This window comes from Natator depressus, chromosome 16 (genome assembly GCF_965152275.1).
Source record: "Natator depressus isolate rNatDep1 chromosome 16, rNatDep2.hap1, whole genome shotgun sequence".
In the NCBI taxonomy this organism is placed as follows: domain Eukaryota; kingdom Metazoa; phylum Chordata; order Testudines; family Cheloniidae; genus Natator; species Natator depressus.
This window is the reverse complement of record NC_134249.1, coordinates 13,413,156-13,425,673: the sequence shown is the minus strand read 5'-3', so window position 1 is coordinate 13,425,673 and position 12,518 is coordinate 13,413,156. Positions and strand designations below refer to the sequence as shown.

Sequence of the window (12,518 nt, the reverse complement as noted above, 5' to 3'; positions counted from 1 at the left end):
TGTACTGTTACCTCTGGTAACAGCTGCTCTGGTGGTAGCAATGGAGGAAAATGATAGAGATAACAGGTTTCTGTAGACATAGAACTAGTCTAAATGGCCCATCAGCTGCCATCTATTTATCTAAGGCACTTATACAGCCACCATTACAATAGTTCCACAGCTGGCGGAAGCACTAGTGTAGACAAGATTCAGAGCTGGCAACTCTTGTGATTTTATTGTGCTGTGATTTGTGGTGTTTATCTTAAAGCCCCAAGTGCCAGACTCAGGTTATTACCTGAGAATTTCATTGAAAAAGGAGTAACTTTATAGCCCTCAGGGTTGGGGAGAAAAGCTTGAAAACTCGACCTCTAAATGTCCCCAAACCAGAGGGCAAGTGCAAAGAATCCCAAATATATTAGGTGTTAAAAGCTCCTAATTTTTAAACCAGTTTCATAATTTGGGGCCTGTCTTGTGATTTTTCAGTGTTTGCACTGTCAATGGAACCAGACTCCTGACGGCGATCAGTATGTTTAACACCATGTCCTCTAGTCCGGCTCAGAATCCCACGGGGTAGAATAGGGTGACCAGGCAGTAGGTGTGAAAAATCAGGACACTTTTTTTTTTTTTGGGGGGGGGGGGGGCGTGTTTACAATTCCATATATAAGACAAAGCCCCTAATAATGGGATGACTGGTCACCCTAGGGTAGAGAACATGGGTGACTGCAAAAGTCTGGCCTGCTCCAGACACCAGTAGAGCAGCTCTGGTGGAAAACCAGTGCCCTGCCCACACGCCCATGGCGAGTCAGTGGCAGACCTGGGAATGGAACCCAGGCGTCCTGACCCCGATCAGACAAGCCCACCTGCTCAGGGGCCCTCCCTCCCAGGCCGGGCTCACAGGGGCCCATGCGAGCGCAGCGGGGATCCTGCCCTGGCCATGGAACCTTCTCACTCCGGGCCGGCCCCCAGCTGCCTGGATACCGCCTGCCTAGCAACGAGGGACGCAGCGCTGGGATGGCGACGGCGGTGGCACCGCAGGAGGAGCCGGGGCAGAGCAAAGTGAGCACCGCTGCCTGCACGGGGGGGCAGAGGGCACAGACCTGGGGGGGCAGAGGGAGCTGAGAGGGGTGGGGGCAGAGGGAATAGAGGGGTGGGGGCACAGGGCACAGAGCTGGGGGGCAGAGGGAGCTGAGGGGGTGGGGCACAGGGCACAGAGCTGGGGGGCAGAGGGAACAGAGGGGTGGGGGCACGGAGCTGCAGGGAGGCAGAGGGCACAGAGCTGGGGGGGCAGAGGGAGCTGAGGGGGGGCAGAGGGCACAGAGCTGGGGAGGCAGAGGGAGCTGAAGGGGGGGCAGAGGGAACTGAGAGGGGTGGGGGCAGAGGGCACAGAGCTGGGGGGTAGAGGGGGAAGAGGGCGACTTACGCAGAGTGGGTGGGCAGAGAGTGCAGAGCTGGGGGGGGGGTGGGCAGAGAGCACAGAGCAGTGGGGGCAGAGGGAGCTGGGAGAGGGGGGTGGAGAGTGCCAGGTGCAGAGCTGGGGTGGGATCAGAGAGAGCTGAGACAGGTCATATGCAACCAGGGGTCAGAAGTCACCGGGGACTAGAGCTGTGGGGAAGTGGCCAAGGGCAGAGACCCCGGCAGGGGGGTGGGGAGGAAGAGTGACCATCAGCCTCTCTCCCTGCAGGTGCGACTGGAGATGAAGACAGAGACTAAAGTGCTGTTCCCGACTGCTGTGTCCAAAGAGGATCTCCGGGAGAGATCCCTGCGACAGATCTTCGGGTCCAGCCAGACTCTGCGAGACATCAAGGACCCCAGCGGAGTGAAGTCCCCGACAGCGATTGTGCAGAACAAGATACAGGAGCAGTGAGTACCCAGCAGACACTTCATACATTTTCACTGTTACAAACACCTGGTTTCTTGTCCACGTCCTGCAAGGAGGCTGGGAACCAAACTTTTAAAAAACCTTACTTAGTACTGGCAAAAAGAAAAGGAGGACTTGTGGCACCTTAGAGACTAACCAATTTATTTGAGCATGGGCTTTCGTGAGCTACAGCTCACTTCATCGGATGCATACTGTGGAAATTGCAGAAGACATTATATACACAGACACCATGAAACAATACCTCCTCCCACCCTACTCTCCTGCTGGTAATAGCTTATCTAAAGTGATCGTCAAGTTGGGCCATTTCCAGCACAAATCCAGGTTTTCTCACCCTCCGCCCCCCCACAGACAAACTCACTCTCTTGCTCGTAATAGCCCATCCAAAGTGACCACTCTCTTCACAATGTGTATGATAATCAAGGTGGGCCATTTCCTGCAGAAATCCAGGTTCTCTCACCCCCTCACCCCCCTCCAAAAACCACACACACAAACTCACTCTCCTGCTGGTAATAGCCTATCCAAAGTGACCACTCTCCTTACAACCTGCATGAAAATCAAGGTGGGCCATTTCCAGCACAAATACAGGTTTTCTCACTCCCCCACCCCCATACACACACAAACCCACTCTCCTGCTGGTAATAGCTCATCCAAAGTGACCACTCTCCCTACAATGTGCATGATAATCAAGGTGGGCCATTTCCAGCACAAATCCAGGTTTTCTCTCCCCCCCCCCCCCCAAACTCACTCTCCTGCTGGCAATAGCTCATCCAAACTGACCACTCTCCCCACAATGTGCATGACAATCAAGGTGGGCCATTCCCAGCATAAATCCAAGTTTAACCAGAACGTCGGGGGGGGGGGGAGGAAAAAACAAGGGGAAATAGGCTACCTTGTATAATGACTTAGCCACTCCCAGTCTCTATTTAAGCCTAAATTAATAGTATCCAAATTTGCAAATGAATTCCAATTCAGCAGTTTCTCGCTGGACTCTGGATTTGAAGTTTTTTTGTTCTAAGATAGCGACCTTCATGTCTCTGATTGCATGACCAGAGAGATTGAAGTGTTCTCCGACTGGTTTATGAATGTTATAATTCTTGACATCTGATTTGTGTCCATTTATTCTTTTACGTAGAGACTGTCCAGTTTGACCAATGTACATGGCAGAGGGGCATTGCTGGCACATGATGGCATATATCACATTGGTGGATGTGCAGGTGAACGAGCCTCTGATAGTGTGGCTGATGTTATTAGGCCCTGTGATGGTGTCCCCTGAATAGATATGTGGGCACAGTTGGCAACGGGCTTTGTTGCAAGGATAGGTTCCTGGGTTAGTGGTTCTGTTGTGTGGTATGTGGTTGCTGGTGAGTATTTGCTTCAGGTTGGGGGGCTGTCTGTAGGCAAGGACTGGCCTGTCTCCCAAGATTTGTGAGAGAGTTGGGTCGTCCTTTAGGATAGGTTGTAGATCCTTAATAATGCATTGGAGGGGTTTTAGTTGGGGGCTGAAGGTGACGGCTAGTGGCGTTCTGTTATTTTCTTTGTTAGGCCTATCCTGTAGTAGGTGACTTCTGGGAACTCTTCTGGCTCTATCAATCTGTTTCTTCACTTCCGCAGGTGGGTATTGTAGTTGTAAGAATGCTTGATAGAGATCTTGTAGGTGTTTGTCTCTGTCTGAGGGGTTGGAGCAAATGCGGTTGTATCGCAGAGCTTGGCTGTAGACGATGGATCGTGTGGTGTGGTCAGGGTGAAAGCTGGAGGCATGTAGGTAGGAATAGCGGTCAGTAGGTTTCCGGTATAGGGTGGTGTTTATGTGACCATTGTTTATTAGCACTGTAGTGTCCAGGAAGTGGATCTCTTGTGTGGACTGGACCAGGCTGAGGTTGATGGATGGAAGGTAGGATGGAAATCAATCAGTACTTAGTACTGGTTTGAGGAATGACAGTCCTGGGGGACTGGTGTCTGATTTATCCACAGAACAGGTAGGTTTCTGGTATAGGGTGGTGTTTATGTGACCATTGTTTATTAGCACTGTAGTGTCCAGGAAGTGGATCTCTTGTGTGGACTGGACCAGGCTGAGGTTGATGGTAGGATGGAAATCAATCAGTACTTAGTACTGGTTTGAGGAATGACAGTCCTGGGGGACTGGTGTCTGATTTATCCACAGAACAGGTACAGCATGGGCTGCAGCTTCCCCTGCCCAGCCACTGTGCCCTAAGCCTGCTCTGGAGGGTTCCCTTTTATGGGCAAGAGGGAGGTCAGGCTGCACAGCCTGCTTGGTTTCTCTGTTGAGATTGCCAGCCAGGACCCAATAAAAGCATACTGTGATGGTGTAACCTGTCTTCTAGGAACTGAACTGAGACCTAGCAACTTAAGCTGGGAATTTTCACCAGAAATGGCTGCCATGCTAGGTAATTTTCTAAAAGTGAGGGCAGATTATCTGCAGTTGAACTGCCATCTGGAAGACTGTCTGATGTTTCACTGTGCTGACTGCCCCTTGATTTCCTCACATCAGAACAGGCAGAACAGAGACACTCACCCATAGCCCATTTTAGGATAAAACCTAGGAAAATCATAGGTCCTCTAACCTCCATGACAGACTCTATAAATATGGTGAGGCCACCAAACAACCGTCAGATGGCTTCAGTGACTACCAAGCTGAGGAGCATATGACCGAGTGACATAGAGATGATAGCATCTTTATCCCATTACTAGTGTCTACTGGTAGTCCCCAGTTCCTGCATTTCAGAATCTGTTCTCCCTAAGCATATGAGCAGTGGGGTCACCAGAGTCTGCTGCAGAATCAATAGGTGGGCAGTGCTGGTCAATTAGCAGAGCTGTGGTCCTGCAAGTTCCCCTTCTTGATCTTGAGAAGGCTCAGAACACTGGCTAGTGTGCTTGTAGAGAGAGTTGCCCTCTTTTCTACTGCCTTCCACCCAAAGCTCTCCATGTGCTTAACGAATAATGAATTAAGCCTCGTAACACCCTTGCAGATACAATTATTATCTCCACTTTACAGGCAGGGAAACTGAGGCAGCGCCCCCATGGGTCTGTGACTGTCACAAAGGCTGTGCTGCAGGGAGGGGAAATGTACTTCTGCATTAGCTCATAATGCTGTCTTCTCATCACAGCTGTCAGAGAGGGAAGGCGTTCTTCTCCCAAGGCGAGTGGGAGAAAGCTGTCATTTGTTATTCCAAAGCCATTAACCTGAACCCCCAACAGGTAAGAGGAACGTGATTAGGCAAGGGGGAATGCAGAACAGGCATAGTTAGGTGAAGTTACAAGCCCACCTTGCATGGCATGGGGATATGGAGTCCTTCAGCGGGAAGGACAAAGCCTGTAATGTTCTTGCGTTTCCAAGATTATCAAATGAAGAATGTCATTGGCGTATATTAAAATCTGTCTGTGCGGGATTGCAGTGATGAGTCTCAAAGGGTTAGTTTCAGTGTGTCCAGATAAAGGATAAACAGGATAAGGAAGAAAGTTATCCTCCAGGACTGAGGAATGTCTGTGGGTGCATTTGCAGGTGGAGTTCTATGTACAGAAGGCAGAAGCCTTTCTCCAGCTCTGTGATTTCCAGTCTGCTGTGCTGAACCTCAGAAAGGCATATTCCTTGTCCTCTGCAAAGGAAGAATATGTAGAGCGCATGGCCTTCATTCTTTACCTGCAGGTGAAGGGTACAGAATAGCCCCTACCAGCTGGCACCAGCCTTCCCTATCCCCGCCACGTGCCTTTCCTTGATCTCTCACTATCAGCATTAGCATACTGGGTCTAGTGTCTGACCTCTGATCTTGAGGGAAATCTGAAGATGCTACTTGAAGTGGAAGTCAACATGATCTTGGATTTCCAAGGGAGAGTCCTTTGTGCATACTTATATTTGGGGATAGGGGATTCTCTCCAATCCTTCCTCTCTGAAAGGTTTCATGTTTCTACTGTTCATATTCATGCCTAGTCTGCTGGGGCCTCCTCTCCACATGCTAATTTATTTGCAGCACAGGAAGAGCCAAAAGTCCCATTTGGGGTTCATGCATGCTCAGTGCTTTCCAGCTAGGAGGGAGTGGTATTTAGTGCAGCTGCATCTCCTCTTCCGTTCCTGGATTAGTTGGAGAGAGAGAGAGAGAATGCTCTGTCTCTCTCGTTAACCTGGAGCAATGGGCAGGTGGCCTGAGTCAGACTGATTCTGTGCTGTGGGATTTGAATCCGCAGGGCCAGTCTCTGTTTGACCAAGAGGTCTATGGGGATGCTTTAGAGTCCTTCACTCGAGCCTCAGAACTGCAGCCTGACAACTCAGTCTATCGCAGGAGGAGGTAAACTGGGATAGGGAATGTCTTTATCCTAGCCCCTCTAACAACTGTATTCTCCATTGGTACTTTATGATGCCCTTTCTTTTTCTTTCTAGCATTTCCTGTCTTGCTGCCCTGAACAGATACCATGACTGTTTTCGGCTCGTCAATGAAGAACTAGATCAGGACTCAAAGAACCCAGATCTGTACATCCTGAGAGCCAAGCTGAATGAGCACTTCAGTCGGGTAGGGGCACCTACTCTGCCCAGGGTGTGCTGGCTGCAGGGAATTTTCACAGAACAGTCATTCCTGTCCCAATGTGGCCTATAGCTACCGTTCTCAATCTGCCGGACAATGGGTGAACACTTCCAGCTCCAGGATTAACCCTTTGCTGGGTGAATTGATAGTTACCTAAGTAATGGGAAGCAACAGCATACGTGCAAGGCTGCATATGGATTTCATATGGAATTGTTTCCTAAGGACAGAGAAGAGCTAAGTTGCTCTGTGGTTAATCAGTTAGCATAAAGCATCAAATTGGTTTCAAGAGACATGATTCTAAACCTTTCCAGCTACTCTCACTCCTTTTGGGAAACTGATGGTTTCTATCGCTTCTGGGGGACAGCCTCCTGGGTTGTGGGATTCCGCACCTCTGGGGCAGGGCTCTTACCTTCCCCTCCTGTTTGGCCATGGAATCCTACACCATTTCGAAGCCTTCTCCCTCCTTGGTCTATAGAAAGCAGGCAGAGAGATGGAAGCAGAGCCTCACTCTGTGGGTAGTGTACTTTTCTTTGATGGGAGATCACACTGTTTTTGGCTCAGCAGAAGTGTGGTGCCCTCAACCCTGAGGAGATCAGAGATAGTAACTGGAGATCTTATTTCTGTTTTTTATTTCCTGTTAGAAACGGGACTCCTCTTGCCCTGCACCTGCAGGAACAACTGGTGCCCTTGGTTAGAAATCAGGGCCTGAATGACAGGATTCTGGAGAATCCATTGAGCCACCTGTTTTCCTGTTTTATCAGCCGCTCACAGCGGTGTGGCAAATGCATAGAGAGAATGAGACAGATCAGAGAAACTGCCTCTTGCCCAGTATGACCTAGTGGGCAGGCACCAGATTGGGAGCCAGGAGATTTGGGTTTCTAGTGTTGGCTCTGCCATTAATGCAGTGTGTGGCCTTGAGCAAATCTGTCTCTCAAATTCCCTGTCTGCAAAATGGGGATAATGATCCGGAGTTCCCCTTTGTAAAGTGTTCGGTAACAGAGGGAGGAGAGTGCAAGTTCTTAGTATTCTCCTAACCTCTGTTTCCAGGCTATCTTGTGTTACCAGGACATCCAGGAGGCCATTGCGCTGGAGCCGCAGCACAAAGAAGCTCAGGTTCAAATGCAGAGGCTGCTGAAACGAGCACAGAAAGCCAAGAACCAGGCTATGAATAAGGCCTTGAAGGGAAACCTGAAGGATGCCCTGCTCAAAATCACCTTTGCCATAGAGAACAGCCCCTTTGATGCAGGATACTTAATCTTCAGGTAGAGACCCCATTGTATCCAGTCCTTACTGAGGTGGCTCTCTGTGACCCACTAAGGGGAGTGAGAGTCTGCACTAGTGAGTGCGTGCTGGCTCCAGGGTCTGAACGCCCCTATCATTTTAATTTCTCCTTAACCAGTAGGCTCTAATCCTGTCTCCCTCCCTTCATGGCAGAGGGACTCTACACAGAAGGCTCAAAGACTTCAACTCAGCCATTGATGATTACATCAAGGCCACAGAGCTCTGTGAAGAAGAGGGAGCTGTGGCCATGGAGGCGCAACGGCAGCTCCTGCTCACGTACAACGACTTTGCAGTGCACTGCTATACTCAGGGCTTCTTCGAAGAGGCTGTGCTGCTCCTCAACAAAGCACTGAAAGGGGAGAAGAATGAGAAGGGACTCTATGTCAACAGAGGAGGTAGCAAGGCTCTTCTTGGGTGGCGATGGAGTTTGTGTGAGGGTATCCCATTGGGGTTGCCTCTCTCTCTGACACAGCTTAGCTGTTTAACTCTTACATATGTTTAGAAACAACCAGAAATGTTCCTTGGGATAAGGGAGTGCATGAGTGAATGTGCTGACAGCAGTGGAATCATGTGGTTGTGTATGTACGGATGCACACATGAGGGGGGATATACAATGCCTATAGCTACCCTGCCCAGGATGCAATCATGTTGGATTTCATAAGTAAAGCATAGTCAGTGCTCAAATGGGAGACCTTGAAGGGTGCTGCAGGTGGCATTCTTTCCTCCCATTCTCCCGTATCAGGGAGGCAGTGGAGTCTGAGTAAGGGACTGGAAGCTAGATCTCTGGGCTTCTATCCCTAATTCTGTAACTGATTCATTTTGGGATGCACAGTCAGTTGCTTAACTTCTCTGCACCCTGGTTTCCTCCTCTTTTAAACGTAACTAATACCTATTGCATGGGGGGTTGTGAAGATTAATTAGTCAATGCTTGTAAAGCCCTTTGAAAATGGGCAGTGCTGCATAACTACTAACTGTTAATGATTATTACGGACTCATTCCCCACCTGTGCTACTGGAAGCACCTTCTTTGGTTGCGCCCTCACATTCCCATTTCATCCAATTTATCACCAGGAAAGATCCCATGGAACTTTTTGCAACAGTCGAGGTTGTCACCTTGTTAATTCCAAATTGGAAACTACATTCTGCCTCCCTAAAATCCCCCTATAGTTTGCTGATTGCTACATGGTGTTTCTAAGCACTGTTGAACTGCTGTTGCATTCCACCCTACAGGTGGCTGCATTTCAGTGAATAATATCTAGCTCTCCTACAGCACTGTTCGTCCAGTTGCTTCCGTGTGTCTACGGTTTGTACAGAGCTTCTGGAGCCTTTGGGATGGGAGGCACTGTAGAGACATGTTGTTGTTGCATTTTATATATGCTTGGAGAGATCTAGAGAGAGTAAACAGGCTGCGCATCAATTACTGGACTTTGTAGCAGCTATAACATCCCAAGACACTCAAATACTGACCTCAGCTTGCTGTTTGCTAAAGTAATCTGTGTGCTCCACTTCAGACTGCCTCTTCCGGCTGGGAGAGCTCACCTTTGCCTTGGCGGATTATCAGCAGGCGCTGGAATTGAGTCCGATGGACTTTAGTTTGCGAAGACGCGTTGGTATGTTGCTGGATGAACTAGGATTGCAGGAGCACAAGCAGGGGTATGTTGGAATGGCTCACTGCCACCTTACATCCAGTTGACAGAGTTCTTACCCCCCTAGCTCATGCTGCCTAGGAAGTCTGCACACCTGACTCTTCTGTTTCCCTGTATCTTTTTCCCCAGAAAGTACCAGCAGGCAGTATACTGTTTCTCTGGTGCTATCGAGAGCAACCCTCGCCTGCCGCACTATTACCTGCACCGGGCCAAGAGCCGCCTGTTCCTGCAGGATGTGATGAGTGCTAAGGAGGATGTGATCATAACTCTGTTGCTGGACCCTGAAAATGAGGCGGTACCTCACTGACACCACTCTCTGTGCCAGACACTGACCAAGTAGTGAAAATCTGTGACACCCTATTCATCTGGCCCCGTAGTCCTTGTGCCGTATCCTGGACACACACACTTAGACTGCAAGCTCCTTAGAGCAGAGACAGTCTTTTGTTCTGTGTCTGAACAGTGCCTAGCCCAGCGGGGTCCTGCTCCAGGACCAAGGTTCCCCCTCACACTACGGTAATACAGATAATAATGATTAGGGCTTGGGAGTGGCAGCATTTATTTGCTAAAATTAAAAACCTAAGGAGGCTTTTTTTTCTGCTGCCTATAAACCAAGAACTTGTTTCTTGTGTTTGCAAGCTGCTCATGATGCATCTGGCTTCAGAGCATGCAGCCCCCTGTGACTAGGAGCTATCAGGAAACAAGACCAGGGCTTGAGTGGAAAAATAAAACCCCACATCCACCTACCATGCTAGCTAAACAAAGTACTACGTGCCGTTGAGTATAAACTAGTCCTTCATTTCCCAGGAATTGCATTCTCCCCCACCCTCCCTGAAAGGTTTTGATGAATTAAATATTTCTTTAAATTTAAAACCAGAATCCCTACACTAGCAAGATTTCATTTGGATTAAAAAAAAAATTAACGCTGAGGCTTATGCCTCAAGGCTGTAATATGCTGGTCTAATTCTGGTGGTTGGATTTGGGGTAGGGTGGCTATTGGCCTGGGCAATGTAGGTTAAACTAGATGATCTGATTGTCCCTTCTGGCCATAAATGCTAGAATATATTTTTAATGTAACTTATGCAAGTGTTTGGCTGCTCTAATGGGAACTGCACAGCTTAATCCTTGCAACCCTATCTGATGATGGAAGGAGGAAGAACTCTTTCCTTCAGCACACATCTGGCCATTCAACTGATCTCATTCCCTCAGCAGGTCCTACCTGTTGTAACCAGCCTCTTTCCCGGACAGCCCATCCAAGATATTATAAGCAGCAAGATTGCGGAGGTTGCCAGAACAATCTTGGAAAGAAAGCTTCAAGCCTGCCCCTACTCCAACAGCCCAGCTAAACTCCAATGGTACGGAGTAGGCACTGGGGACAAGTCTGCTAAAGTTGTTTTGAAGATCTAATAATTGCTGATTACAAAATACAAATCTTTTAAGTCTGATCACTTCCTGGATCTAGAAGTACTGTATCGTTACTCTTGGGTTATGTAGGACAACCAGAACCCAAGTCAACCACAAAATCTGCACGGATTTCAATGGGAGCAGGAGTGACAGATTTATTCCAGATAGTGTTTTTTGTCCCTTTGTGATCCTAAAAGGACAGTAGCTTGCCATCTTTCTATAGACTGTGAATCTTGTCACAAGGACTAGATCACATGCTCTCTGAGGGGATCTGTTCATGCATCACTTTGCAGAGCAGCTGCAAAAAGTAAGTTCTCTGCCTTACATGTGCCCCTACAGGCCACCCGGAGCTCTAGAGGATGAACCAAAGAAACCAGGTGCTCAGAGGGAAGAGCCCGAGAGAGCCCTGAAGGATTCAGAGAGCGCCATCAGCCCTTGTGCCACGGAACATGAACTGTACAAGCAGATAGCTATCTCCAGAAGGAGAGTGAGTAAAGTAAGTGAAGCTGTCGTGGAGAAGAAAAGGTGAGAAGGCAGGAAAAGTCAGCGTACAAAAATCACTCCAGCTTCATGTTAGAGACAGCACCTGAGCTGCCTGGGTTACAGACACCAAGCTGTGTTTCAATGGAAAGTAGGTGCATTTAGACTCCTGTCCTGCTATCTCAGCTCTAATAAATATATTGCTTCTCTCACTTCACTTCCTCTGTAGCCCCCTCCTGTTTCTCATCTTTTTTTTTGGTATCTGCACAGACCTCCTTTCCTCCTGCAAGGTGTGGACCCAGCCATTGTCCAGGTAGCCTAGGAGCTGTCTTCCCAAAGCAGGAAAGCCAGCTCTGCCAAGAATTTTAGGCTATTTTCCAGGAAGTCACTATATTTACAGGCTTTGCTGTACTGCAAGCTACTGCCACAGAAGGGTGCTGAATTAACAAGAAACTTGTAATACTGCTGCTTTAGAGGTGAACGTCTAAGGGGGCTAGTGTTAAGTTACCTACATAGTGATAAGATTTGGACAGGAAAGCAGACTAGCTGTGAACGATCTCTGTGCACTGCAATAATCTGAATGCAGGCCGAGCAGGAGGAATGCTTTGATTAGGATAAACTCTTAAACCAGGTGTGTTAATCTAATGCTATTCATGCTGGGTGGCTGACATACATATGCCACGTATTGAAAGTTTTGTGAAGTTATACCTGTCCCGTCTACCCCAAACTCTCACCTCAATTGCTCTGACTTGGGTGGAGAGGAGAGTGCTAAATGTGGTTTCCAAAACAACAACAAAAAGGTTTCAGTTTCAATTCGTGTTAAAACAAGTGAGGAAGTTGACCATGAGAACTTGAGGAAAAAAACGACCATAGCAACTGGGTCTCCCCCTTAAGATGAAAATGTCACTGCTAACTCTCTGGTTGTAGAATGAAGTGGAAGATAACATTTGTTCTGCTCTAATACCTCTGTTGCAGTTTTAATGGTCTCCTGAGCAACTCCTTGGGTTTTTAAACAAAGGGACATACGTGGCAGAGAAAACAGATGCCAGTGCTCTCTTGGCATTTAACTTTGACAGAGAGCAGCTGAGACGTCACCATTCCCTACTCCAGCTACCCCCACTGAGGATGCATGGTACTTCTTATAGTTGAGTATGGCCCTTTCACTGGTCTTTTACACCAGAGGAAGACCACTGCTTTTGTTTTCCATCATTAGACAGTAGATATTTCTCCATGTCCCTACTTGAGTTCGTTTTGTCAGGTCAGGCAGCTGTTCCAATGCATTATGCAGGCTCATAGATAACTGGGAGTTTAGAAAGGA

The 12,518-nt window shown here is 48.4% G+C and overlaps 1 protein-coding gene across 1 annotated transcript; it reads left to right on the top strand.

Moving 5' to 3' along the window:
- Nucleotides 1–698: 698 nt before the first annotated feature.
- On the top strand, nt 699–11,263 carry TTC16 (tetratricopeptide repeat domain 16). The gene is made up of 12 exons (XM_074973580.1): nt 699–1,035; nt 1,661–1,839; nt 4,984–5,074; nt 5,379–5,522; nt 6,059–6,159; nt 6,252–6,381; nt 7,441–7,655; nt 7,828–8,069; nt 9,185–9,326; nt 9,449–9,614; nt 10,529–10,671; nt 11,060–11,263. The coding sequence occupies exons 1-12, from the start codon at nt 883–885 to the stop codon at nt 11,247–11,249; spliced, it is 1,896 nt and encodes a 631-aa protein (XP_074829681.1). The 5' UTR covers nt 699–882; the 3' UTR covers nt 11,250–11,263.
- The last annotated feature ends 1,255 nt before the right edge of the window (nt 11,264–12,518 follow it).